At 44.7% G+C, this 27,880-nt stretch overlaps 1 protein-coding gene across 26 annotated transcripts in view; it reads right to left on the reverse strand.

Annotated features, from left to right (window-relative positions):
- Window positions 1-27,880, reverse strand: part of Wdr27 (WD repeat domain 27) — a 98,210-nt gene that overhangs the window by 46,960 nt on the left and 23,370 nt on the right. For 15 of the 26 annotated variants that reach the window (XR_013045168.1, XM_042261928.2, XM_015994880.3 and 12 more), the window contains 15 exons: window positions 27,379-27,492; window positions 25,963-26,014; window positions 24,146-24,216; window positions 23,082-23,202; window positions 21,950-22,067; window positions 17,793-17,896; window positions 17,051-17,118; window positions 16,682-16,803; window positions 16,184-16,266; window positions 14,644-14,722; window positions 12,697-12,774; window positions 10,633-10,730; window positions 8,462-8,551; window positions 3,863-3,984; window positions 2,385-2,518 (listed from right to left, as the gene is read on the reverse strand). Coding sequence is in view for 25 of the 26 variants with exons in the window: in XM_042261928.2 (XP_042117862.1) it covers window positions 2,385-2,518; window positions 3,863-3,984; window positions 8,462-8,551; window positions 10,633-10,730; window positions 12,697-12,774; window positions 14,644-14,722; window positions 16,184-16,266; window positions 16,682-16,803; window positions 17,051-17,118; window positions 17,793-17,896; window positions 21,950-22,067; window positions 23,082-23,202; window positions 24,146-24,216; window positions 25,963-26,014; window positions 27,379-27,492 (1,454 nt within the window). In the remaining variant the exon portion in view is untranslated. The remainder of the gene's footprint in view (window positions 1-2,384; window positions 2,519-3,862; window positions 3,985-8,461; window positions 8,552-10,632; window positions 10,731-12,696; window positions 12,775-14,643; window positions 14,723-16,183; window positions 16,267-16,681; window positions 16,804-17,050; window positions 17,119-17,792; window positions 17,897-21,949; window positions 22,068-23,081; window positions 23,203-24,145; window positions 24,217-25,962; window positions 26,015-27,378; window positions 27,493-27,880) is intronic. The other 11 variants (XM_076552955.1, XM_015994882.3, XM_076552964.1 and 8 more) reach the window with 3 other exon arrangements.

The following is a 27,880-nucleotide window of genomic DNA, read 5'->3' on the forward strand; positions in this document are numbered from 1 at the left end:
AACAGGGGCAGGCCCCAGCCCTGAAGGGACATAAGGGAGGTGACCATACAGAGACAGAAACAGAGTGCAGTCGAGTCTCGAGAGAGGCATGAGAATATATGTTTAAAGAAGGACAGCAGTCACACAGATGGCCATGATGCTTCAGTTACACAGAAGGATGGCTGAGAATGAAGTCACTTTATCTGGAAAAATGTGTTAAAACTAAATATATATATATATATATATATATATATATATATATATATATATATATATATATATATGATTAGGGAAGACTTTCCAGAAAGGTGGCCAGGCTAAGGTGTGTAGAAGAAAAAAGAACCTGAAAGAAGGCCACACAGATAATCAAGCAGGCATAAACATAGACGTCGCCCTCAACCATCTTTCAGAATCAAAAGCATGCCCATTAGAAGCCCGTCCCCCACTTTTCACTGCCACCACCTCAGCTGTAGCTTCGATTATTTATTCTAAACCTGTGTCTGCCCAACCAGGTAAATACTGGCGAGCAAAAATAAAGAAAAAGAAAAAGTCAATTCACACCATTTGCAAAATTCTGGCTAGACTGGAGCCCACAGTGGTGGTCACAGAAAAAATAAGCACTGGTGACTTTAGAGACAAAGATGTTTGGCACAGAGCAGTTCACCAATGACTGGAAGTCCTTGCTGGAACCCACTTCACCCTACTTTAACTTCTGGTGTTCCTGACAGAGGCTGCCAGTCACAGCAGACAGTGCTTTCTGTTTAGAGATGGGATGAGTTGGGGTAGAAACGGGATGGGATTGGATGGGATGGAATGAGATGGGGAGGATATAATGGGATGGGATGGGATGGGATGGGATGGGATGGGATGGGATGGGGTGGGGTGGGGTGGGGTGGGGTGGGGTGGGGTGGGGTGGGATGGGATGGGGTGGGATGGGATGGGATGGGAATGGTGGGAAGGGATGGGTAGGATGGGATGGAGTAGGATGGGATGGGATGCAATGGGTTGGGTGGGTTGGGATGGGGTGGGGTGGGATGGGATAGGATGGGTATGATGGGATGGGATGGGTAGGATGGGATGGAATGGGATGGGGTGGGTGGGTTGGGATGGGGTGGGGTGGGTATGATGGGATGGGATGGGTAGGATGGGATGGGATGGGATGGGTAGGATGGGATGGGATGCAATGGGTTGGGTGGGTTGGGATGGGGTGGGGTGGGATGGGATAGGATGTGATGGGATGGGATGGGTATGATGGGATGGTATGGGTAGGATGGGATGGGATGGGATGGGGTGGGTGGGTTGGGATGGGGTGGGGTGGGATGGGATGGGGTGGGATAGGATGGGATGGGGTGGGATGGGAACGATAGGATAGGATAAAGTGGGATGTGGTGGATGATGGAAAAGATGTGCTGGGTGGGTTGGAGTGAGTGGGATGAAAGAAATGTATTGGGTTAGATTCCACACTGGACCTGAAAAATGCAAGATGGTTCCAGCATTGCAGTGCAGCCTCCCATATGAGTTCAAGGTATACAGCAGGCAATTAGTGGCTCCTCATTCTAACTTGGGTCATTTTACCCTGCTATGATGAGATGATGTGTCCTGTCTATAATGACAAATAAGTTAAACAAAATTATGGTGGCTGACATCCAAGAAATCTGATGAATTCCAACAGGCACCTATAAATCACTCATCAGGATGCATTTTTACCTCTGCATTTAACAACTTTCCACTGATAACAAAGTAAAACATGCTGTATTATATAAGGTGGTAAGTACAGAAGGAAACAAAGTCTCCTTTTGCATAAGTGAGCACTGTGATGAATATTCTGCCAGACATTTTAGTATGAACCATATTTATTCTACAATAATTTTTACTTTAAATATGAAAAACCTCTTATTATTATTAGATATTCCTCTAAGTAACATATCAATGTTGCACTGAATACAGAATGTGAATGCCACTAAGTTTATGCACTAAGTTTCCCAATGTTTCTACATTATAGCAGCTACTTAGCACTCACTCCTTACATTCATCTTTCCATTTGCCCATGGTTATTCTCTTAAAACAATTAGAGAAAATGGGGATACAGAGGCAGAGGCAGACACACCCTCAGAACTTCACTTTAAGACTGCCCCAACTCCTGCCCTTGCAGAGATGGTTAGGAGCAAAAGTGAATGGACAAAAGGTAAGAGCAAAGAGGGATTGATGTTAAATCTCAAAAACAAAGGAATGTGTGCTAAGAAGGCAGGAGAACTGAGAAGCTAATAACTGAAACTTCCATTTTTTATCATTTAAAATTTTAAAGTGCCTATCTCTAAGAATGGAGAGGCGGGGCAGAGTGAGAAAGGGGGCTAACTCTTTGGGGCAGGATCAGGAGGGCTAGAAGCATGAAGGAGGCCACCTACCTTCGTATGTCATCCCTACAGAGGTCAATGTGGTACTTTAGCAGCCAAAATTCAGAGCCAGAAGACAACAGTATGAAAGTATCCATGTAGTAGAATTGTGCAGATGTTATTGGCTTGGGAAAGGACTCTGGACCCTGTGAAGCAGACCAGCTGTGAACACTGCCACACACTATCACATGGTCTCTCCCAACACCCCTCCTCATTTTCCTGTCCTCATCCTGAACATAGGTCTTGTCACAGTCAACTCATAATGCTGATTTTGCTTGCTGACCACTGTCAAACTTACTGTAATGAGCCTTTTCAATTCTGCCTGTTTACAAACTCTAAGATGAAAAAAATTGAAAACGCGGGGATAAGGGAATTTTGAGACAGGATCTTACTATATAACCCAAACTGACCTCAAACTCATTTGTAGGATCATCCTGCCTCAGCCTCCTTAATTCGAGATAACAGGCTTCTGTCACACAGCTGGCTCAGAAAATTGGAAAGCGAGGGTAAATGAAACACTGACTATCAAGGATATTCTGGTATTGAAATTAAGAACACGATTTGGAACACAGCTCTAAGTGTCTACTCCTGACTTGTATCTCATGGCCAAGCAGGCCCAGCCCAGAGACCAGCACTGATAGCTCTGGGGCTGCTGAGAACTCCCTACAGGGTGCTGACCCTAGCCAGCCCATCTGCCCTTCTGCCCTCTCCAGAGATGAGTTGTGGGGTGGCACATCTCACTGTGGCAGCTGACAATGCATACAATGCCTAGCCACTCATGGAGGCACAATTGAGTATCCAGACCCTGTAGAATGTGGACCATAAGACCAACTGAGCATGTGCAGCCCAGCATTATCAGAGAGCATTGCATCCTTGGGTCACTAAGAAAAGGTCAAACTTTCACATGCTGTTAAGTTTAAATATTATAGTCGAAATGTCCAAAGTCAGCCTCTGTCTGACTTTTCCAAATGCTCACCACTGCTGGATTAGCACCTTCTTCTTCCCATCTTAGTAGTGAGATTTTTTTTTTGTGTTCAGTCTCTCTTTTCTCATTCTTTTTCCAAATAACCTTACATACATTTGCTTAAGCAAGTCATTTCACTCCTTCACATAACATCCTCTTGTCCATCATTATGACCTCTATGATATAATGATGAACTAACATGTAAAGTTATCCATGTTTTACTATGGGTATTTTTGCCATTTTCATACCATAACAAATATAAATGTATAATAAATGTGTTTGTCAATGTACAAATCACACACCAAGAGTGTGTTACCATGTGTCATATATGCATGCATTTCATGTGTGAATGAGTGTAAGAAACTGCCCCACCATGATGTTTCTATTGTAGTGGAACAGCTCCTCATTCTGTCTATTGCTGGGCTCCCCGACACAGAGGCAGACAGCTGTGACTGTCCACAGTTCAACTAAGCAGTTTATCTGCCATCACTACCCACCATGACATATGTGCTCATGTACACATTACCAAAAGCAGCATGAGTTCTGTCCTGTGAACTGACCACACCCTCAGTGTCTGGTCCCGGCCTGTAGACAGCAGCCATTTCTTGTCATGGCTCCAGCAGACAGTGTTCACCGCTCCATCATGACCTAAGTATTCAGGAAAAAGGGAGAACAGAGGAGAATAGTTGCCAGTACAGAACTGCCTCTTCTCAAGGAATGATGGAGGCAGTTTCTTGCAGCGCGGCAGACGGACCAGGCCCAGTGTCAGATGACCTTGCACTAAAGGCATTGATGAGGCTTGTAGAGGAGGCCTTTCTAAAATCTCATGTTTCTTAAAGATGAAGTTCTGATGTTGTGTGTCCAGGCTAGGGGGAGTTCTAACACAACAGTATAAGAATCAGTGTTCTAAAAGAGAGAACAGAGATCTGTGGACCCTGTGGTGCTCTACCAGCATTTAAAAGAGCCTTTTCCTTTGGTTTTAAAGAGAAGAAACAGAAGACTTCACTGAAGATGCTTGGAAATACTCTCGTCATTTGCTCTGGCCAATGGCTGCTGATCTACACAGGTGCCGGCACACTTGTGGACAGCACCAGCTAGGGACCCCACAGGTGCCGGCACACTTGTGGACAGCACCGGCTAGGGAACCCACAGGTGCCAGCACACTTGTGGACAGCACCGGCTAGGGAACCCACGGGGGGATGAGACGGCCATTCAGTGCCCACTCTCGCTTTCGGCTAGGCAGTCCCTACTCCAGTCTCTTTCTAGCACGGAGCGTGCTGTCTCCTAACCCCACCTTTGCCCTTACAGTCTCTACAAGGCAAACTTGAAACCATAGCTACGAGTATTCTGAGAAACCCAAGAGCCTGAGGATTCACAGAAGCAGAGGCTTAGAGAAAACAACACCAGCTCTTCTCTGGGAGAACTTGTGGAAATCTGCAGACAGGGGAGCTGGGGCTGCACACTGTCAGGCGTGCACCGGGGTATCAGTGACCCAAGACTTGCTGAACCATCACATTTCACCCCAGAGTGCTGTGTGGTGAGAACTGCAAAGTAAGGAACCACAACTTTGACAAGAATCTAACTAACAGGAACCTCCCACCCAGGCTGGTCTCAGCACAGGAACTGCACGCTGCAATTGAAAGTCAGTGAATCAGTATCACCAGAACATATGGCCAGAAAACCACCAGAATAAAAATGGAAAGCCAGAAGAGAATTGTAGGTAGGATGTCACTCTGAAATTGGACCCCAAAACAGCAAAAAGTCATCAAGCAGAAAAATTATGTCAAATGACTTTGCTGCCCTCTTGTGTCGAATTCCGGCATTTTCACAAAAGTGCGAAGGCTCTGTCCAACGCCCAAAGAACACCACTGCTCATAGGAATGCAAAGTGGGGCACCATGAAATCTGTGTGGAAGCTGCTCAAAAAGCTAGAAATGAATCTACCACATGATCCAGCTATAGCATTCTGTACCAAAAGGACTCTATATCCTACAATATATACACCTGCTCACCATGTTCAACATTGCTCTATTCATAACAGCCTAGGTGTCCATCAACTGATGTACGTATAATGATAATTCAGTGTGTCTATACAATAGAATATTATTCATCTGTTAAGAAAATGAGATTATGAAATCCACAGGTAAAAGACGAGGATGGAAACAACCATCCTGAGTGAGGTAACCCAGACCCAGAAAGACAAATGCTCCACATTTTCTCTAATTTGTAGATACTCTCTCTGACTCTTTCGATATATTGTTTCATCGGGAATATCAATGGAGGTCATGAAATTAGTAAGGGACCATGGTGTGGGGCTTTCAAGGGAGCAGAGATAGAACGAAGTGATGTAGAGAGGTAAAGATAGAAAGGGCAGTAATGGAAAGGGAAGGTTAACGGGGTGGGATTGGGAAAGAAGCGTAGAGGAGGGAACACGAGGAATAAATGATACTATAGAGCTTTGGAAAAAACACATGGAAGCCTGCTATTGCAGCAGCTTCTTAAAATGTATACATACACACAGGAGAAGAATTTAAATGGAAGTGCTCTGTAAGGAAGTGACAAGCCCATACTAGACACCATAGACAAACAAAAGGCCCAATGTCCAGAGTGGCTACCACTTTGGGAGTTGTTGGCCACTGAGGTCCCACAGACCCCCAAACATTCTAGGCCATTGCTACCATCCAGAAATTGATAATAAGACCCTACTGATAAAGATACCACATACTTGAGTCACAGAATATAAAGACATCAATTGGGTATACACCTGGAAGTTTCTTCCATGCCGGCTAGCTTTTGTAGTACTGGGAGGTGCTAGGTACGCTACCAAGGGAGAAGGAATGATAAATCTTATCTGGCTATGAATCTGGAAAGTTACAGTGATGACGGGTCTGACAAGACACGCCCACTTGCGCAGCAGTGGCATGGATGTCATGGGGATAGACTAACTACTTCCTGATTGAACTTAAGGCCCAACCATAAATCGAAACCCATACCTGGCACCAATAGAAGGCCTAACAATCTGTGGCCACACAGGTCATAGGTTCTGGGAGAGAGCATAGTATCATTGTTGTGATAAATGGCCACGGGGTTAAACTGACTCCTAATGACCTATGACCTATCCTGTATCCTTAGATTAGTGCTCCTCTCAATTGTCATCACATTCATTTCTTTCTTCAAGGGGTGATGATTGACACAGAGACTTACAACTGGTAAATGTGCAAAGACCGTGAAATGATCAACTCTGAATGGGACATTTTTTCACACCCCTCCTTCCAAGGCTCAGGAGTCATTTCAGAAGGAACAGAAAAGCTGTAGAGCCAGAGATGGTAGATGATACAAGGAAAAGTGTTTTCCAGACATAGCAGGGCACTTGACCTATGAACTCATGGCAGATGTGGCAGCATGCATAAGACCTGTGCAAGCTAAAGCCAGACAAAATCCCAATATGGAGAGGAGAGGTAGGCATGAAGAGCTATTGGGAACCGACAGCTGCTGGGAGAGGGAGAGTCAGTTTTCTTTAAGGGTGCAGTCCCTGGTAGGCCATCCAAACTCCAGTGGAAGGCCAGACATACAAAAGTTTAGGCAAAACACAAATTGGAATTGATGGGTTAAAAAAAAAAAAAGACACAAAGTTTGTTGAGGAAGGAAGGGTTGGGTCTGGGAAGAGTTGGGCGGGGGGAGGTGATAAATATGTTTTACAAAATTCCTAAAGAACTAATTCAAAAACAAATAACAACAACAATAATAAAAATCACAAGCATTCACTAGGCCTGCTAACAATCAAAAGCAACAGGGAAATGATGCTGTGATATTGTCACTGAGTAGAAATCGCATCTGAGAGCCATAGTGCCTCAAAACTGGCACTGGCTCATATCTGCCCTGGAGGCAGGGCACGTCTGAGCACCCTGACCTGACAATATACTTGTTTGATACCTGCCCTGCACATTCTACCTCCTGACCTCTATGTAGTAACACCCTCACACTCCTCAGATGAAAGCAAGGATATTTTAATCCACCTTGACCCCTACCCACAGGTGCAGAGGCTGCATGGGCTCACACAAAGGAGGAGCAGGTGGGACAATTTCACCAGAGTTCAGGTTTCTCAAGAAGTTGATGACACACTCAACACTAGAATACTCTCATCCTCCATCTTCCACTCATCACAGCATCAGCTGTCTACCTAGAGTGCACCAATTTGAATCTGAAAGCCAGCATAAGCAATGAACAAAGCAGGATTATATAGAGATACTCTATATAGAGAGCTACTGCATGGTCCTTCAACACATCACAGAAGGCTAGGGACTGGTATTCCCTGCTCCCACTCCTGGGACAAGACCAGAATGGATGCCTATGGACCTAATGAGGGCATATTCCCTTCTCTTTCAAACCACCCTAGACGCTGCAAAGACCCTAGTGCAGACTAGACAGTTCAGGCTAAGTCAGGGCCCAACATACATGGGCCACAGTGTATCTCTGATATAACATGGCTGTACATGGTTCTGGCCACACCACCATCTCACACTTCAAGAGTGTCCACTGCTATCCAAGCGAGTATCTAAGGCAGATGGACATAAGGCAAAAGATATTTTCTGTACATTTGTATTCAGTAAAAATACCTAGCAAGTGTAAGTTTCTAAACAAGCAGCTCTAGGATCCCAATAAAGAGCTAGGGATTCTTGGCTGTAAAACTAGGAAAATTATATATCAGTTAGGAATTTAGCACATTAACTCTCATTTTTAAATGGCATTGAACTGCTTAATGTATTAAAACATTCATTACAAACCCTATTAAATTTCAAAATATACTTCAATGAAAATGTTTTATTAAATTAACCATATTTCATCTCTGTAAGAGTGAACTTCCTTCACCACCCAAAACCATTCAAAGGCTATGGCTTTTGCCCATGAAGGTCCTGGCCATAGTTTGCTGCTTTGTCTTACAGAACATATGCATTGGGAAGGACACAGGCTCCACCTGGTTTAATAGCTTGCAGTAACCTGTTTCAAAAGCCCAAGTCCACCTATGAGCCACTGTGTATAGAAAACTAGAGCTTAGTCTGCTGCTGACAAGCACAACCCACAAGATTCACCCTCCCTCATGTCCCATCCCTCAAGATTAAGGATACCTGAAAAAGCAGCAGGTGTTCCAGAAAGGCTAGCATCAAAGACCAGGGAAAGGTGGTTAGCTAAGCCACAGGCCAACCGCTGTCCATCCCCTGTTTAAAAAAAGAAATCATATACAAACGAAAGGAAACACATGAACTATGAACCAATAGCTGAGGAGCCCCCAACTGGATCAGGCCCTCCGGATAAATAAGACAGTTGATTAGCTTGATCTGCTTGGGAGGCATCCAGACAGTGGGACCGGGTCCTGTCCTCAGTGCATGAACTGGCAGTTTGGAACCTGGGGCTTATTCAGGGACACTTGGCTCAGCCTGGGAGGAGGGGACTGGACCTGCCTGGACTGAATCTACCAGGTTGAACTCAATCCTCGGGGGAGTCTTTGCCCTGGAGGAGATGGGATTGGGGGGTGGGCTGGGGGGAAGGTGGGGGAGTGGGGGATGGAAGGGGGAAGAACAAGGGAATCCATGGCTGATATGTAAAATTTAATTTAATAAATAAATTTAAAAAAAGAAAAAAAAATCAACAGCTCGATAAAATAATAACATGGGAATCCCACTGATCAACTGACAGTTAAAGTGGAGAACATTAAGATAAATAGTCATTTATCAGGTAGTGAAGAATCTGAAACAACATATACAAGGCTCCCAAGGGTTTGTCAGGCCTTGAACCAACCCCTCATCAGAACCCCAGAGAGCAGCTGTGTCTGGGCCATTGCAACCTCCCACTCACAGAAGATAAGCAAAGGGGTCAGGGCCGAGCCCCAGGCTGCAGGGCTGGCTGCTCAAGAGCACTTTCGCAACAGTCAAAGCTGGGGACCTTCGCCAAATGTGCAACTTCATAAAAGTAAGCAAACATCAAAAGAGGCCCACTGACAGCCCTGCACCTTCGGTTGTCACAAGATGTTTGTCTAGAATTATCTGAAAAGTAGAGTTCCATTATCCAGAGTGGTAAGTGTGGTAACTTTTAGATGACCCACCAAGACCATTCTGAAGGGGTTAAGGGCACCTTCCCCCAGCTGCCACAGGCACCACTTCACTCCCTTCAAATACTATAAAGAAAAATGTGAGAGCCCATAAAGAGCTTTGAGAGGAAGGCAGCTAAGACACACTTGAGAACATGGCAGCACCTGGGGAGGTCAAGCGCTGCTCTTTCCTGTGAGACATGGCCCACCTGAAGAAGAGAAACAACTCACAGGACAGTGTCAAGACCACCTTGTGATGCCCCTGTGGTCACATCTCCAGCTTCTGTCTATGAAAAGTCATCTTACCAGGCTCCTGTGTGAGGCAGTCATCATGTAAAATAGGTGTGTGCCATCCTGGCAGCACTGGAGGACAGAGTGCCCTGTGATAACCCTCATCAAGGGCAAGTGAAGCCTCACTTCACTCCAGACCCAAACCATGCTTAGGTTTGGAATCAACAGCTCAATAAAATAATAACATGGGAATCCCACTGATCAACTGACAGTTAAAGTGGAGAACATTAAATAAATAGTCATTTACCAGGTAGTAAAGAATCTGAAACAACATATACAAGGCTCCCAAGGGTTTGTCAGGCCTTGAACCAACCCCTCATCAGAACCCCAGAGAGCAGCTGTGTCTGGGCCATTTGACTTATTTGATTGTCAACTTGACCACACCTGGAATCAACTAAAACCCAAGCAACTGGGCACACCCCTGGGGGGGGGGGCAGTTTCTTGATTGCATCATTTGAAGTAGGAAGACCCATTCTAAATATGGATCAGTTGAGGTCAGAAGATCCACCCTAAATCTAGGTCACACCTGGTGGCAACCTGCACAAAACAATATGAAGAAGGAAGCTCTTGCTCTTTGCCTGCTTGCCCTTCACTGTTGCTGCCAAGTTCATCTATCCTGATGCTGAGGCATTCCTTCACTGGTATTAGAGCCTACTTCTTCTGGATTCCAACACAGCCTGAAGACCAGCTGAGACATCCTCATTCGTGGACTGAACAACTCCTGGATTCCTGGCCTTTCTGTCGGGAAATAGACATTGTTCTACTAGCTGGACTACAGTCTGTAAGAGACTCAGATCCCATACATATTTTCATTCTGTCAGGTCTATTCCTCTAGAAAGCCCTGACCAACACAGCCAGTGTCTTCAAAAACAGACTCACCCCACGACGGTGGGCAGGACGCAGCTACAGGCACAGGCTTACCCGAGTACTGCAGACAGTGTACAGCAACAGACTCCTGGGCCACGGCAACCTGCCTGCTGAGACTTCGGGGTAGGAAATCCTCCAGAGAGTACTCCTTACTTTAAGGAAAGTCACAGTGAAAACCAAGAGAAGTTCAAGGGAGATTAGAAATAAACTAGAAATTAAGTATATTCCCCTCTACTTAGATATATCCTTTAATATGATTAAAGCTGAAAATCCATATAAACTCTTGCCTTCACAATCATGGATCATACTCTTTAAACAGATCTGTATTCTGTATTTTCAAAACATGTATCTTTGTGTATTTGTGTGTAGTATGAAGAACACTAGGGTTCGGGTCACCCTTGAGGCCCAGTATCACTGGGAACACCAAATACTCTATTGATTCAGACACCTCATGTTATAGGTGTATGTTCACCTTCTGATGTGGAGACTAGTGGAAATTGACAGGAAAACTAAAAGAAAAATCAATAATAATTTTTAAGAAATATGTCAATGTGCATGGTTAAAATCATACCCAGAATTATCAAAAACCCATAGGAAATGCTCTGAATATACTCTTCCCAACAGAATGCAACTGACCAATAAGGACATAAAAACTCAGTGTCCTGACAACAGGTAAATACAACTTGGTAGTGAGTTACAATGTCACTCTACCCCAAGACTACTACCCAAAAAACATAAAATAAATAAATGCTGCTAAGGATGTGAAGATAAAGAAACCCTTAATCCATGGTGAGAGGATATGTGAATTAGAACAGCTACCATGGAACACAGTATGATGATGCCTCAAAAAACTAAAATGAAAACTACCATATGATCAGTCTTACTCCTGAGTATAGACTCAGAGGAAATAAAATCATTGCCAAAGAGATACCTGCTTGTCCATGTTCACTGGGGCACTGTTCACTACAGCTAAGAGACAGAATCAACCTAGGTGCACATCAATATGTGACTGGAAATAAATATGGTCTATATACACCATGAGAAAGTACTCAGACATGGGCTAGAAAGATAGCTCAGCAGTTAGGAACACTTGATGTTCTTCCAGGACCCAGTCTCCAGCTCTGATGCCCACATTAAATAGCGCACATTGGCCCATAACTTCAATGGCATGGGTCTGACGCCCTCTGCTGGCCTCTGTGGACACCCACAAGCACTCACAGACACATCAGTAAAAATAAAATAAATTCAAAAAGGAAATCCAGCCATAAAGTAATAACATTCTGCCATTTGAAGCAAACGACATGGGAACTGTAAGATGTTAAGTAAAATATGCCAGCTGCAGAACCTCAAATACCGTATGCTCTCACTCATATGTGTAAGCACTAAAAAAAAATTTAAGTTGACCTGGACATAGAATAGTGATGACATAGAGATTGGGAGTAGTAGATAAAAGCCGGCCAGTCTCATCAAGGAGCACTGTACATAGTGTTAAGGCATCACACTAAGCCTCAGTAATGGGTGCAACTGATCAAGGTCAATCACAAACACTCGATGTTCCAGTAAGCATTCCTGTAAAAATAGTCACTGTTCAAATGCAGGTGTGGGGTACGTAAAGATGAGTTAGTTAAGTTGGGCAGCCCATAATCTCTTTTTTCATCATATATGTTCATCATGTATCATGTAAAGTTCAGCCTGAGGCAAGCCCAAGGCCCCAAACTCTGTACATTCAGGCTATGTTTGCAGCATGTCCAGGTCAACAGACCAGTGATGGCCACTAAGAAGCAACATTGGCTCTGCAACTGCCCCTCTGTCTCCACCGAGACCTGAAATGCTTCTCAGGGGTGGTCAGCCAACACACACAATACTTTCCTACAACTGCATTTTTCTTCCAGCAAAAACTCACTATTTCAAAACTAGCAACATAATAAAAAGAGCAGAATATCCAAAGGTTTACTAAAGTGGGACAACCATATTTGATTTGAAGGATGCATATCAATGACATATTTATATTCATATTTATGCATATATAGTCATATATCTGTTTAAAATCAAGAAAGCATTTTAAAAGTGTTTCTAAGTTGCTTCAAATTTACTTAATGCATACATTCAAGTACATACCATTTGTAATTGTTCTTGAATTTTGAAGTTCTTTTGCTATTACGCTTGATGTTAGTCTTTGGTGAAAACATAGTTACACTGGAAGGAAAACATACACATAGGTGTATATCACTCTCAACAATTAGGATTCTAAGTTTCTTAAGATATTTACATTTTACAGGGAAAACATACACAAACACATAATTTTTTCAGCTGCCTTTTGTTCTTCTTGAATCCAAAACAGTCACTCACCCTGACTCAGAGATGTCACACCTCCTCTTTGGTGACCCTACCTAATGCTTCTCAGCTCAAAGTCCCAGAGCAGTATCAGGACCACCAGCCTCCTACATCATCCAATGTGGATCCTCAGAATCTATATTTAATTAACCTCACAGATTAAAATGCTGCATTGTTCTTCAGTGCATGAATTTCCAATCCATCCATCTGCCATCATTCATTCAGGGGTATCTTCTCTGGGCCACATTGTCATCTATGAAGTTCACACCCAAAACTATACTATGCCATCAAATTATAAACTCAACGCATGAAAATCCCTTATTGTTTTAAGTAGATTTATGGTTTAGTGTTGGCTGTACTCATAGCTATCCTGGAGCTAACGTGGCCAGTGGGCCACATTTGGGACACACCTGTGACTAACTGACCCTTCTATCTATTCATCTTTCTTTCCCTCAGGTGATGTCTTCCTCCTTCCACCCATCTCTCCACCCATCAGCTCTCCCTCCTTTATCTACCTACCATCTGTTCGTGAGTGTCTTATTTGAGAGTGTAAAGAGACAAGTGCTGCCCCAAGCACAGAACAGACAACAAGTAAAACAGCATCCACAATTGTTGCCACTGGGGAAAGAAGAAGCATTAGATAGGAAAGGGGTGAGAAGGGACCAGAGCCCGTTACACACAGGACAGCCAAGGTCAGAGGCCTTGCAAAGGCCTGAGCAAGGGTCTCAAGACGAAGGTGAGAATGAGTGGGCAAGAGTGAAGGTGAGGTGAGCGCACCATCGGGGAAATGGTAGAGACCCCCCCACACCTTGTCACATGCTCTAAGTGCAGGGAGCCCATGGGGCTCCTGACCCTGGGGCAAATTTGACAACTGTGTTAAAGACACACATGAGGTCTAACTTTAAGAGGGTAGTGTGACTACACATTGTACAGAAAAATAAGTTTGCCTTTAAGAAATCTGGAACTCCTGAAGGACTGGGAACCTCAAGGCTTTGTGGCGGTTTCTCCCCTGATACTTTGTGTTTTCTGGTCTATAAGTAACCTCACCATTAGACCTGCTGCTCCAGATTTTAAACAGTCTGAGTTTTAACACCATGACATGGCAACAAATTTGTTCTAATCAGGGTCTGTGGTCCAAGATGAACTCACTGATGGGTTACACAATCCCAATAGCCAGCCCTAAAAACATACATATGAGCTCAGTAAGCTGTATTTATGAGTGAGAGAGGGAGAGGGAGAGAGGGAGAGAGGGAGAGAGGGAGAGAGGGAGAGAGGGAGAGAGGGAGAGAGGGAGAGAGGGAGAGAGGGAGGGAGGGGGAGGGGGGGAGAGAGAGAGAGAGAGAGAGAGAGAGAGAGAGAGAGAGAGAGGCCACCAATTTCAGAGGAAATGGGCTCAAAAACAGTTGAAGGTGTTTAGTCAGGCCGTGGTGAGCTACCTCATTTTCATGTACCACCTTTCTCCACTTTTCCACCCCACCAGCTTCTCACTCACCATAACCAACCTTACCATTTGACAATAACACAAGGAGCTGAGCAGAGATCAACAACCAATAGGCATTTAACAACCAGTAACTGCACAGCGGCTACCCTTATGGTGACTGAGGTACTCCGGGGTCTAGTTCACATTATAATCCTATTTGGGTCCCTGCCCGCCTGTTCACATTAGTGTTCACACTGAACCCCAGATCAGTTCTGCCACTGACACAAGAGACACGATGGCTGGTAACTTACTGCGGTGCCGATGTATAGCCAGATGACCTGATTTTAGCATGGAAGACCAAGGGCCGGTCCTCTACGGCACTCCTCACAGCTTTGTGACATGGTGTAAAAGAAGCAGCAAACATTTAACATGACGATTCCACTGTCCCATAAAGAAAGAACCCAGTCTCCCTACCCAGGAAAATTCTAACAAAATGACCTTCTGACCTAATGAAATGAAAAGGCTCTATACCGAAGTCAAGCCGAGGAAAAACAGCCAAATGTTCATCAAGGAGGTGAAAGGTACAAGAAAACAATGCAGACCATACTAACCACACTTTGTGTCATGCTGTGTATTTCTTTTGTTTCTTTTTTATTTGTTTGTTTGTTTTTGAGATAGGATTTCTCTGTGTAAGAGTCCTGGCTGTCCTTGCTTTGTACAGCAGGCTGGCCTTGAACTCACAGAGATTCAAAAGCCTCTACCTTCCAAGTGCTGGGAGTAAAGGCATGTGGCACCATGCCCAGCTAACAGTAATGCATCTGGACTACGTCCAGTACAGGGTCCCTGCTGGAAGAACACACAGGAATGGACCACAGCACAGAGACTCAACCTGACAGGGATTCCACTGAGGGGACAACCAAGAAGAACCATGGTGCACACAGGGGCGGGCTGCCTGCCTCACAAACTCAAGGGTCTAATGACTTACTCCTCAGAATGGATGCTGCAGACGATGGCCCTAGAAACACAAGGGAGGTTTAGTGCCTCGTCTAAACCAGGCCCTGAGATCTGGAAGAGGCTGAGCCAGTTGTCTAAGGGTAAAAGGCCCTAAGGAAACGTGTAGATGTGGTGTATGTGTACAGAATGTATCGGTGGCTCTGACTGGGGGGGGGGGGGGGGCTTAATCTTCTTAACTAAGTCAGTCAAGAGACTTTATGAGACTGACTTTACATTGGTCAATGAAGGGGAACAAAGGAGCATCAATCAGCCATGATTCCTACAATATAAACAACTGGGGCACCATGAATTCTGCCATCTTAGCATGGAAGTTAACTTTAAAAATATATTTTGAAAGAATCAATATGAGAGAACTGTTTGGCTATAGTTTACAATGAACTAATCAAAAATCTATTTTTTAGATAGTCAATAATATTGTTATGGCCTTGCTAATACAAGAAATTATTTCTAGTTGTGACAGGATGTGATTTTGGCTAGCTGTTTCAGAAGCACACACTGAAGTGTGATTGATGCAATAACATATTGTGCAACTACCCAGGGTCTATCACAGGTACCACTCCAAGTCCCCCCAAGAAATCACATCAGTACTGAGGCATGCCCTTGAGTTCCTGTGAATTATGCCAAACTCAGGGAGAGAAGTGTGGCCCACATTCCCAACCGAAGATAATGTGTAATAAATCTGAGAGACAGAAGAAGCAGCACTGAATTTCTCTTTTGGCAAATGTAAATTCACAAAGTGATTCGGCAGTTCTGACTGTGAGGCGAGATGGCGACATCTGTGTGTGTGTGTGTGTGTGTGTGTGTGTGTGTGTGTGTTTCAGAGTGTGTTACACTAACCATGTTTTTTGGTATTAGCAGGCTTAGTAAAGTTTTCCTTAATAATTCCAAAATACAGTGGAGAAGTTGGCAGGACACAGGAGCTAAAATAAAAACAACCACATGTGAGAGCAAACAATGATAGGATGGACCTGTTTCAATGCAACATACATTTTAAGGACAATGTAAGATTAACTCATGCAAATATAGATTTATAATACTTGGAAATTAAAACTACCAAGGTCCTTATCTTTATGAGAAAAATACTGACATACTTTAATGAAAGTGCTATGTTATAATTTACATTCTACTTGAAATAAACTAGCATTTTATGTTAAACTATGAACCATTTAGGTTTGAGTAAAATACAATCATGGCATGAAAAATTAGTTCTTTCATAGATCATTAGTATGGTTGAGAGTTTCCAAGGTTTACTTATATTTCTTCACATGAAAAAGATCTAAAATGCAACCAACAGGCAAGCACCCACATACAGTGCAATATGCAAAAAGACTCTACCTTGCCAGCACGGAAAGCATCCTTCCAGCACCAGGGCACTTCTGAAAGCTCAGCAGAGCAGCCAGGCTGATTTCCAACATGGCGATCTTATTTCCAAACATAGATGAAAGTATGCAAAATGCCTATGGGGCACGTAAACGATTAGCACATGCTGGACTGAGGGCTGTGGATATGTCCTGTCCCGCCAGCCACAAACACAACCTTGACAGTTCTGTTTCACATGTACACACAGGGGAGACCCATGTGCAATGGGTCATAGTTTTACATATGAACTATCACCAAGACTGTTATTATAGTGAAGAGGTACACGTCAGAGCACAGAGAAATACACTTGACAGATTTGCCCACAGCACAAGGTTCACCACTCACCTTAGGGCTCATGGCCTCACTCATCACAGCACAGGACCCAGCAATTTGGACACTCAGGCTCTGAAATTCTTGATTTTCATGAAAATAAATATTTAAGAGGTTGACAAATGGAAATAAGTAGCTGCCTCATTTGTGCAGGCTAGTTATATGTCCTACAATTAGCGCTCTTGGACTGTAAGATGTACAGAGTTGGGGATACAATGTGGAAAGAGATAGGTTCTTTTTCACACAGTCAGCTGGTCAGGAATCCACAGCTCCTCCTGCAGGTGGTCTAGACCAAGTATTTAGAGTGACTTTCTAGCAGGACTGACAGATGCACATGGGAGGGAAAGAGCCTGTGGGAGGGAGCCTGTGGGACACACCTAATGCACACAGCCGCCTGACATGTAGAGGGCAAGGAGAGCCTCATAGGCCCCAACACAAAGATGGAAGGAGAGAGTCACAGGAGCCTGGCGCAGTTGAAGGAGGGTTTTACAGAGTCCTGACACACAAGGGGGGGAGGGGGGGCTCCACAGAAGATGGAGGTGCTGAATGTTCCTGAAGAGCAGAACTAAAGCTATGTCCTTCAGATTCTGCAGCCCAGAGGTAAGTGACAATCTGAGCAGGTGCCACGTGTGGTTACTGATAAACTTAACCTCAAATTCAAATGGCCGGGCTTTCTACCCTAAACTTCACTCCTCATCTATCTTTTTTATGAAAAACAAGTTACAAGAGACTAATATCAAAGAATTCAAGATCTCACCCTTGAAATGTAAAGCAGCTTCCAATTCAACACTTGCCAGATTAAATATGAATAAAGCCGTTGGGCTTCCAATCCACAGGCATTTGGTGCACTCAGAAGAAAATCTAAGGGAAGAAACAAACGGTCTTCCTTCAGGTTAGTGCCACAACATCCCTGAGCATTCCTGTTCCTCCATTTGGCGGGGATGGACACACACCTGTGTGACTAACGCAAAAGCCGTCTCCACCGACACTTCAGCTAGTCACTTATCCCTTAATTATACTTGGGAATCGAGTACGGAGTTTCAAAGCAGCCGCTCCTGTCTATTTGCAACAAGTATCCCTAAGAGTCAGGGCTTGGACAATTCTGACCACTGTGGTTTGTATTTTCTCCTGCGTTTACAAAAGCAGTTGATGGCTGAGCCATCCAGAAGCCTGCCGATCATGTGGAGGATCTAGGCATGGGCTGTGATCACTGCTGCAGTGGCCATGTCAGAGGGGCTGCAGTCAGCGACAGAGCTTACAGAATGCAGCCCAGTGGAGAGCAAAGCTGCTCTGGGTCCATCCTGGAGAGGCAGAGCCCTGGGAGGATTGTTCCCAGAATGCCCCTTGCTTCTGCTGAGCTTCCTCCTGCTTGCTGCTGCCCTGTTCCTGCTGTATGTGGCAAGGTGTGATTTCTATGTGAAAGGATCCCACTGTATCTAGTATAGTGTGATTGTTTCATGAGAAATCCCACTCCTTGCTGGGCAATTTACTTATAGATCACAATGACGATGATTTTTATATGAACAATGATGATTAGTTAGACTGATGATTTAATTGGACTTTCTGGTTAGCCTAAAAGATACAGGTGGTTAGGGCAGTAAAGATGATTAGGGAAATGGTTTATTGGAACAATTCTCCCAATTGTTCCAATAAGAGATACAAAAAAAGACAAAAATAGGTTAGAAGTTACCTTCCCCTTTGTTATATGTGAGATTTGCAGAAGTTAAAAATAAGAACAAGGAAGTTTCATGCATTATAGACTCATGAATTCTGCCCATGGAAAAACAGGCTGATGATCAAAGAAATCAATTACGACCACACACTCAAGGTTAGGTCTGAGTTCCTTGGTCATGTAACTTACAGAATTAACCACAGACCCTGGTATGAACCTTGAAAAAACAAAGTTGTGAAAGAAAATTAAATGACCCTACTGTGTGTACAGAAAAATAGATGGTTAGCTGACCACTCGTTTAAAGTTTCTCTAGAGTAGAAATAAAATAGAAACCAGTTACACTGAAACTGCAAACAGCTACACGCCAGTACAGAAGGAACTGGCTGAGATAGACTTGGCTGCAGGAAATAAGGCTCAGACCAGTAGCCAAGGCACATACATAATGTACTTCCTTTTGAGCCAACCTGGAGTCTGCCTGAGGGCCTAGCAACAGTCGCTGTCAGAGTTCCTGATCGTGCCCAGCCAATGAGGGGTGACCACTCAATGTCACTGGGCCAGGACACAGCCTGGGTGCTGGGAGGAGGGTATATAAGGCCTTCCCTATCGCTGAATAAATGAGTCTACTGTTGGCCTTTCGCCTGCCTCCCGGTGTCTGTGTCATTGACACCAAGCTTTCTCACCCCCTCCCATGAGGGAGCTGTTAGGACCCAGCAATACTTGGCTTGCAACATTTGGCTTGCTTAAAACTTTGCTAATCAATTTTAAAAGAATCATTGATGTGGAGTGAAGATGTTATAGTGGAAAATTAATACAAAGAAACATGTTTAACTACTTGTAGGCTTCTAAGAAAAATGTGACTTGTGATCATCATGTAATTTCTTCCTGTGCAAAGATTTTAATTTATTTTTGGAAAATATGCAACTTGTGGTCATGAGGTAATCTTTTCTTACATAGAAATTTTTGTTAGGAGGTATAAAAGGGATAAGAAAAAATAAGAAAGGTAGAAGGAAAGATGTAGAATGGAATATCAGGGAAGTAGAAAGAAAACATCAGGGAAGATGGAAGAGGAGAACATCAGGGAGGATGAAGATGAGGACATCAGGGAGGATGAAGATGAGGACATCAGGGAAGATGGAGGAGGACATCAGGGAGGATGAAGATGAGGACATCAGGGAAGATGGAGGAGGAGGACATCAGGGAACATGGAGGAGGAGCACATCAGGGAGGATGGAGGAGGAGCACATCAGGGAGGATGGAGGAGGAGGACATCAGGGAACATGGAGGAGGAGGACATCAGGGAACATGGAGGAGGACATCAGGGAGGATGGAGGAGGAGGGAACATGGAGGAGGAGGACATCAGGGAACATGGAGGAGGAGGAGGACATCAGGGAACATGGAGGAGGAGGACATCAGGGAACATGGAGGAGGAGGACATCAGGGAACATGGAGGAGGAGGACATCAAGGAACATGGAGGAGGAGGACATCAGGGAGGATGGAGGAGGAGGACATCAGGGAGGATGGAGGAGGAGGACATCAGGGAAGATGGAGGAGGAGGACATCAGGGAGGATGGAGGAGGAGGAGGACATCAGGGAAGATGGAGGAGGAGGAGGACATCAGGGAACATGGAGGAGGAGGACATCAGGGAACATGGAGGAGGAGGAGGACATCAGGGAACATGGAGGAGGAGGACATCAGGGAACATGGAGGAGGAGGACATCAGGGAGGATGGAGGAGGAGGACATCAGGGAGGATGGAGGAGGAGGACATCAGGGAAGATGGAGGAGGAGGACATCAGGGAGGATGGAGGAGGAGGACATCAGGGAACATGGAGGAGGAGGACATAAGGGAACATGGAGGAGGAGGACATCAGGGAGGATGGAGGAGGAGGAGGACATCAGGGAAGATGGAGGAGGAGGACATCAGGGAACATGGAGGAGGAGGACATCAGGGAACATGGAGGAGGAGGACATCAGGGAACATGGAGGAGGAGGACATCAGGGAACATGGAGGAGGAGGACATCAGGGAGGATGGAGGAGGAGGACATCAGGGAACATGGAGGAGGAGGACATCAGGGAACATGGAGGAGGAGGACATCAGGGAGGATGGAGGAGGAGGACATCAGGGAGGATGGAGGAGGAGGACATCAGTGTAGAAGAACAGAACAGAAAAAAGAACAGAGTAGAGCAAGCAGCAGAAATGAAAATAAAATGAAGAGTTAGCTCTTCCCTCGGAAAGTCTCCTGTGTGTGCAGCTCCACCAACACCTCACCCCTTTGCAGTTCCTTCGACCTGCTGAAGCTGGACCCTCAGCAGCACAAGTCACCATGGTCCTTGTACCTGAAGATGCTGCCAGCTACTTTCGTGAAAATGAAAGTAAGCTCAGGGAGCAGCTATCTGGTCCACAGTGGCAGAGCTCATCAGCAAGCAAACGTGAGTCTGTGTGTGTTGGTTGAATGTCCCATTCCTTCGCTTCCTCCCGAACAGTAGAGCATTTGTAGGCTCTCTCACTAGAGCGGTCAGCAGGTACCCCTCCTCAGGTCCACACCACACAACCCAGCACTTCCACATCACCTGACAGATCATGGTGAACAGGACTCAGTAGTGTGACCCGGCTTTGCCCGCAGGAACTCCCAGTCTCTGAGGTAGGACACAGGCAGTCCTGTGACTCCAGGGCAGGAACCAGCCCTCCTCCTGCCTCTGTTTTGCCAACGTGACTTGTACTGGGGGGAGTGCTCTATTCCCAAAGCCTGGGCAGTGTAATGAGCTCTCTTCATTTGCAAGCAACCTCCCCCATCTAGAGCTGAATTCACAGATGCTAAAGGTGCTGAGCTGTCTCAGGGGGAAAGGCAAGCTCTTAGACAATGCTTCCTTGTATTCCCAAGAATTTATAATATTCAGAAATAAATGAGTAATTCACTAGGGATCAATTTTAACATGGAACACCTGGGAGGAAAGAGCGTGAGCTAAGACTGTCATATCACAATCCAAGGAAAGGTCTACTACAGAGGTTCTATATGTGGTTAGAAAAGTTATCTAATTCCTTTTGCTAACAAGGCTTGAATGAAACCGGCAAAATTTACTAAATCTAAGACTTAAAATATGCAATTTTAGGAACACTTACAGTCAGTAATAATGAGAGACACAAAACTTGGCGTTTACTTCAATCATTCGTAAAACCGAACTCCGGGCTCACTTAAGAAAGTTAGTGACTACAGCTGGGCCCTGCTCATCATACGTACACTCCACACTGGGAATCCTGTGGGCAGAGGTCACAGTGTGCCAGGCTCAGGACAGGGAATGTTGCTTCAGCCTCTTCCTTTTTATCCACCTCAGGTCTGGAGTGGCGCTGTCTGTCTTCTAGGGAACAGAGTTATTGATTACCTAAGAAGCAAAGTTGCTTATCGATCAGTTAACAGAATGAACCATAAATCAAAAAAACATTTAGACTTTGAAGACAAAGAAAAATAAAGCTAAAAATCAAAAAAGAACCCTAGACTGAGTCTATAAGGGATGGGGAATTGGGAAAAGAGACTGTCAATGCAAAGAGGTTAGCGTCACCATTCCTAAAATAGATCTAAACTGTAGTAAAGAATGAGTAACTGCTTATTAAAAAAAAATAACAAAAATCATGGTTTAATATATTTGGTAAAAAAGAGATATACTGGTAGGACAGTAATTTCTGATCTAATTTTAAAAAAAAACAAATCATTTAAAACCATACAAAAACTATAAACTAAGGAAGGAAGGAATATCCATAAGAACAAATATATAGGGCAGGATAGTGTCAAGGAAACTCATAAACACACCCACAATAGCTCTCAGCCTCACTGAAGGAAGACACCATCACTCCTCAAGTAAGTGCCAGCTCCTTCAGAGACCCAGAGCAGGTGAGTGGAGGTATGGAAGAGGCAGATGTGGACAAGTGGGTGCAATTTTGGACAGCAGAGGTGGTAACGGGCTTGGGGGGAGGGGTAGGTAAGGAAGGTAGGATCTGAGACCTGAAGGAGATGGGTCAGCATTTGAAATGGAAACAGTGAGGCAGCACCCTGGGGACAGTGCACTAGTTTGCTCAGATGCACTGTTCAGACGCTGCAGGGCCTGCCCTCTTGAGCTCCCGATTTGATAAAAACCCAAGGGTTTGTGTTCTCCCATTCCCTGAGACCCTGTGCTCCACACTGCACTCTGTGAGGCAGCCTCCAGCCCGGGGAACAGGACCTGTGGGACACGGTGGCATCAGAAGTCAGGACCCCTCAGCCTTTCCCAAATCAGAGACTTCCCTTGTTTTCCTTCCCACCCTATCCACGGAGATCCTGACGTGTGCCCTTGAGTGCCGTGTCCATTCAGGAGGCCTGGAGAGCACAAGAAGCACACCTGGCCGACTGTACTGCCCAGCCATCATCCTTCGGGTGGAGAACGTCTCGCTTTTCTTCCTTAGGTCCACATGTGCCACACAGTGGTAGTGATGTCTCTCCATCAAACTAAAGATCCACAGCTACAAAAGCAAAAATGTAGACACCGGTCTCTTCCAAGAAGTGATACTTGTAAAATCCAAAGGAAAGGGGGGCAGAGCAGACAAGCTGCATCAGATATGCTCCTGGGTTCTCCTAGACACCTGGACTATCCTGAATGTTGCTTTCAGCCCCTCCTTGAAAGCTGCACAGCTTCCAAGCAGGTACTTACAGGGGGACGTTTGTCCAGAATCTTAGGTCAGACACGGCTGTGATTCACTGTCATACAGAGCCACCTATGGGGTCCCAAGACCACTCGCACCTACAGAGCACATGCTACAGACTTGGAGCCACGAGTATTTCTACCATGTTACTGGGCCCGAACACACAGGATAATGGCAGTTGAGTTAAGAAAAAGAAAATAATCTTAGCTTCCCAGTGTACAACTTCATCATATGCATATCAACAGTGCCTTTATTAAATAAACCTAAAGTGGGGGCTGGAGAGATGGCTCAGTGGTTAAGAGCACTGGCTGTTCTTCCAGAGGTCCTGAGTTCAATTCCCAGCAACCACATGGTGGCTCCCAACCATCTGTAATGAGATCTGGCGCCCTCTTCTGCCATGTAGGCAGAACACTGTATACATAATAAATAAAACTTTTAAAAAAATAAAAAAAAAATAAAATAAAATAAAATAAACCTAAAGTGTTTACATTAAACTTTTAGTAAGTATCTTCAGTTTTAAAATCCTCTGATGCTAGTGGCTGAAGAAGTGGTTCTAACTTTTGCTACATTCAAATACCATATAGCAGTTAAAACATGCACGTCAAGGTCATTCTGCAGACCAAAGGCCTCCCAACCCCACCACAGTGCTGAGATGCACAGTGGGACACGGCCTAGAACACCACAGGTGACGACAGAGAGCAGACCGTGCACATGTTCGTGTTCCACGTGCTTGAGGCTCAGCTGGAACTGCAAGGGCTCTCACCTGGCCATCAGCACTGCCAGTGACCAGCTGTCGGTTTTCTTCACTGATGAGCAAACTCAGGAGAGGGCAACCTGAGAGGGACACGGGACATTCAGGACGGACAGTGCTTCTTCTAGCTGACTTAGCGCTATTCTGAATCTTCATACCAGGAGGTAAAAATTATAAGTGAATACAAATTTGGAAGCATTCATGAGCAAGAGAGAAAAAATGAATGCTGTCCCAAATAAGAATGGCAGGTATATTGCAGCCAGGACATTAGATAGATGATAGATAGATAGATAGATAGATAGATAGATAGATAGATAGATAGATAGATAGATAGATTTATTAAAAACAAACAAGGGGGTGGCGCACACCTTTAATCCCAGCACTCGGGAGGCAGAGGCAGGCGGATCTCTGTGAGTTCAAGGCCAGCCTGGTCTACAGAGCAAAATCCAGGAAAGGCGCAAAGCTACACAGAGAAACCCTGTCTCGAAAAAAATCTAAAAAACAAACAAACAAAAAAGAATGGTGGGTGGTGGATCCTGGTTAGTCCCATCCCATCTGCAAACAGTGAGCAGGTCCAGAGCAACTGCCTGGAGGAAGGAAGTATTACTTCAGCTAGCATTTTAAACGGGGCAGAGCAGTTCCTGTGAGCTAAAAACAATGAAATCATAGATTTAGTGATAAAAACAGGAGTTAAATGGGTGTCTTACAAAAAAATAAAAGAACTCCCTAAATTTTAGTTTTACTTAAAATATAGTCTAAAGTATCAAGAATTTGGAAGAACTAGATAAACAGAGGTTGGGAAACACTGTATGTCCTAATTAAGCGACAAGTGACATTCATGGTGAGTCTACAGCACAGTCTGCAATTGTGTTCCTCAATCAAATTGTCCCACAAGATTGCTTCAGGAAAATCCAACAAAGTTCTGGAAAATGTGCTTCATACCCAAGCTTGGTAAAAAAACTCCAGGCTGTCAGAACACAATATTCTACATGTGGGTAACTGACCCAAAAAACACTCAGTCTTGGGAAATACAGTCGTAACTTTAGCAGAACACCAAAGCATCTGTGTTTTCCTTGAGTAGCATTTTCACAAGTCATCTCAAAGGAAAAGAAAGACTCCTAAATTAGCCATCCTGCTCTCCCAGAACACTGTGCATTCTTGGCGGGACATGGGAAGAACTCCAGAAGCAACCCATGAGATGCAAGGTGGAAACACAGGGCCCCAGGAGAAATGCTCCTCTGGCTCACACACAACACCCCAGGTCCCAGGAGAGCCAGGCCATAGGAACTGGTCACTCCTCTGTATAATCAAGTGTTGGTTCCACTGCCCACCAGAAACAATTTGATGAAAGCAACAATTATCCTAGAATTCATAGGATGGACAGAAGCTACAAGCCTCACCAATAGCTTACATGCTGTCCAGTTCTGGTGTCCCTCCAAACTTTTCCAGCTCTGGGCCTCTCCACAGGACAGTAGGGGCCCTGTCTTGGGCACTTTATCTGAGAGCCAAACTATTCCACACTTACCTGAGGCAGATACTCAGACGCCAAGTGTGTGTGTGTGTGTGTGTGTGTGTGTGTGTGTGTGTGTGTGTGTGTGTATGTGTGTGTGTGTGTGCATGTATAAGGTAAAATCCTCAGAGACAGTAACTGTGACAGTAACTGCGAAGCTCACCCACTTCCTATACAGAAGGAATGAGAATTGACAGCTACATACAGATGAAGCTGGTGATTCCGACTGTCACACCTCTATCTCTGGGGTGACAGCCACACTAGGAGAGATTGTTTACACAGCCTACCCAGCTAGAATGTAAAACAGTCTTTGATTTACCTGTCAAAATGGATGAGCTGTATATCAAGGATCCCGCACAATAGTCCCAGACCTTTAAATGAAAAGACATTTCTTTAAGAGACATAAAATGATGCTATGCTGCTAAACCATGAAATGAATTTTAAGCAATTAAAAATTAATCTGTATAAATAATAATTAAAGAATAAGAATTTACTTAGTGAATCACTGCATTGTTAAAAACCCAAGACTTCAGAATTATGAAAACATCCTGAGTCTTCCAGAGATGACGACCTATGAGTTTGGGAGGATGAAGACATACCTAAGAGACAGCAATTCCTAGGCACATACAATACCCCAGTCAGTAGCTCAGTGAAGAATGTCAGCATGTCCCTGGGTCTATGGCCCAGTTGTGGAGGGTGCTTACCCGGAGGACTGCACTCTAACCATGACAGTCGCTTGTGTTTGCTATACCCACTATCCCTTCTATGGTGGGCACACCTCCAGGGACATTCCAAAATATCAACTCTCTTCTTTCTCATGACCACCAGTGAGACAAGAGACCCCTTTTGGTCTATTTGAAATATAAAATTGAAGTGCAGTATAGTTATCCAAGTATGGCAACTTGGATTTCTGTCCCAACAGCTGCCGACTCCCAGGGGAAGTCAGGACCCACTGGGTCTCATGAGACAGGTATTTTAAAATGACCGTAGTATAGATTCTGACAACTTCTGTGATTTGATACACACGTGTGACTTTCAGCTTTTCTTTTAGGACAATGACAAATGTCTGCCCTTTGTCAGTAAAATCATAGTAACGCGAGCTAACCTGAGGCTGCTCAGAAGTGAACCTGCATTTTGCTTTATTTTTTTCTGACGCTCAGTTTAGTTGTGATCGAATCCTCTTACTGGGGACACTGGATCCTCAGCTGCTGGTCATTAGGAAACATTGCAGATGTACATTGCCCCCTCTAGATTTAGATGTAAGAAAAGTTGGGGACAGTTCAAATGCTGGAGACCCAAGAAATGCACCAAGGAGTATCCCAGACCTACCAGAACATCAAAACTCCACTTCTGTGTGGGTGAGAAAACAGCCTCCTCGGGTATGTGCTTCAAATTGTATTCATTTTATTTGTGTGTGTGAGTGCTTTGCTTGCATGCATGAATGTGCACCACATATATGCAGTGTTCATGGGCCAGAAAAGGCACTGGATACCCTGGAACTAGAATTCCAGACAGTTGTGAGCCACTGTGTGGGTACTGGGAACAGAGTCCTGACCCTCTGCAGGAACAGCGGTGTTCTTAACCACTGGGCCATCTTTTCTCCAGCTCCATCATATTTGTATTACCAGAAAAAAAAACTTGCACAGCAGTAGCAATCCAACAGCAGCAGGCAGATATGTCCCATAGCATCCCTCTGTCCACAGCGTCCCTAACATCCCAAGCCACCGCTGCTCACCTTAAAGCTTCTGTCTTCAGACACGGAGATGAGGATGTTTGCTTGCCAGGGACAGAATTCTACTGCTGTCACTGAGCCTTGATGGCCCTGCAGCTCCACCAGCACAGACTGCTTCTAGAAAGAAGGAGGATTTGTAAAAGGTTATTCATGGAATTTTCTAGAATGATAAACATCAAGAAATCACAGTCCACTACAGAAAAGGGAGCTTGCTAAAATAAATTCTATACGGCCAGGCAAAGGGCTCAGTAGGCAAAGGCACTTGCCACCAAGTCTGAAGACTTATTCAGTCCCTGGAACTCACATGGTCTATTGGAGTCCACCAAGGTTTCCTAGTGGCTTCACCCAGCAGGACTGCATAAGAGGATGACTGGGCTACAGGCCTGAGTATCAGGTGTTTGGAAGGGTCTACACGTGGTTGTATCTAGCAGGGGGAGGTCTTTTTGCCTCATCCCTTGGCATTGTTATAAAAATCCCTTTTGAATAAAGTTCTGGGCTGGTGGGT

This window comes from Peromyscus maniculatus, chromosome 16, assembly GCF_049852395.1.
Source record: "Peromyscus maniculatus bairdii isolate BWxNUB_F1_BW_parent chromosome 16, HU_Pman_BW_mat_3.1, whole genome shotgun sequence".
Classification (NCBI taxonomy): domain Eukaryota; kingdom Metazoa; phylum Chordata; class Mammalia; order Rodentia; family Cricetidae; genus Peromyscus; species Peromyscus maniculatus.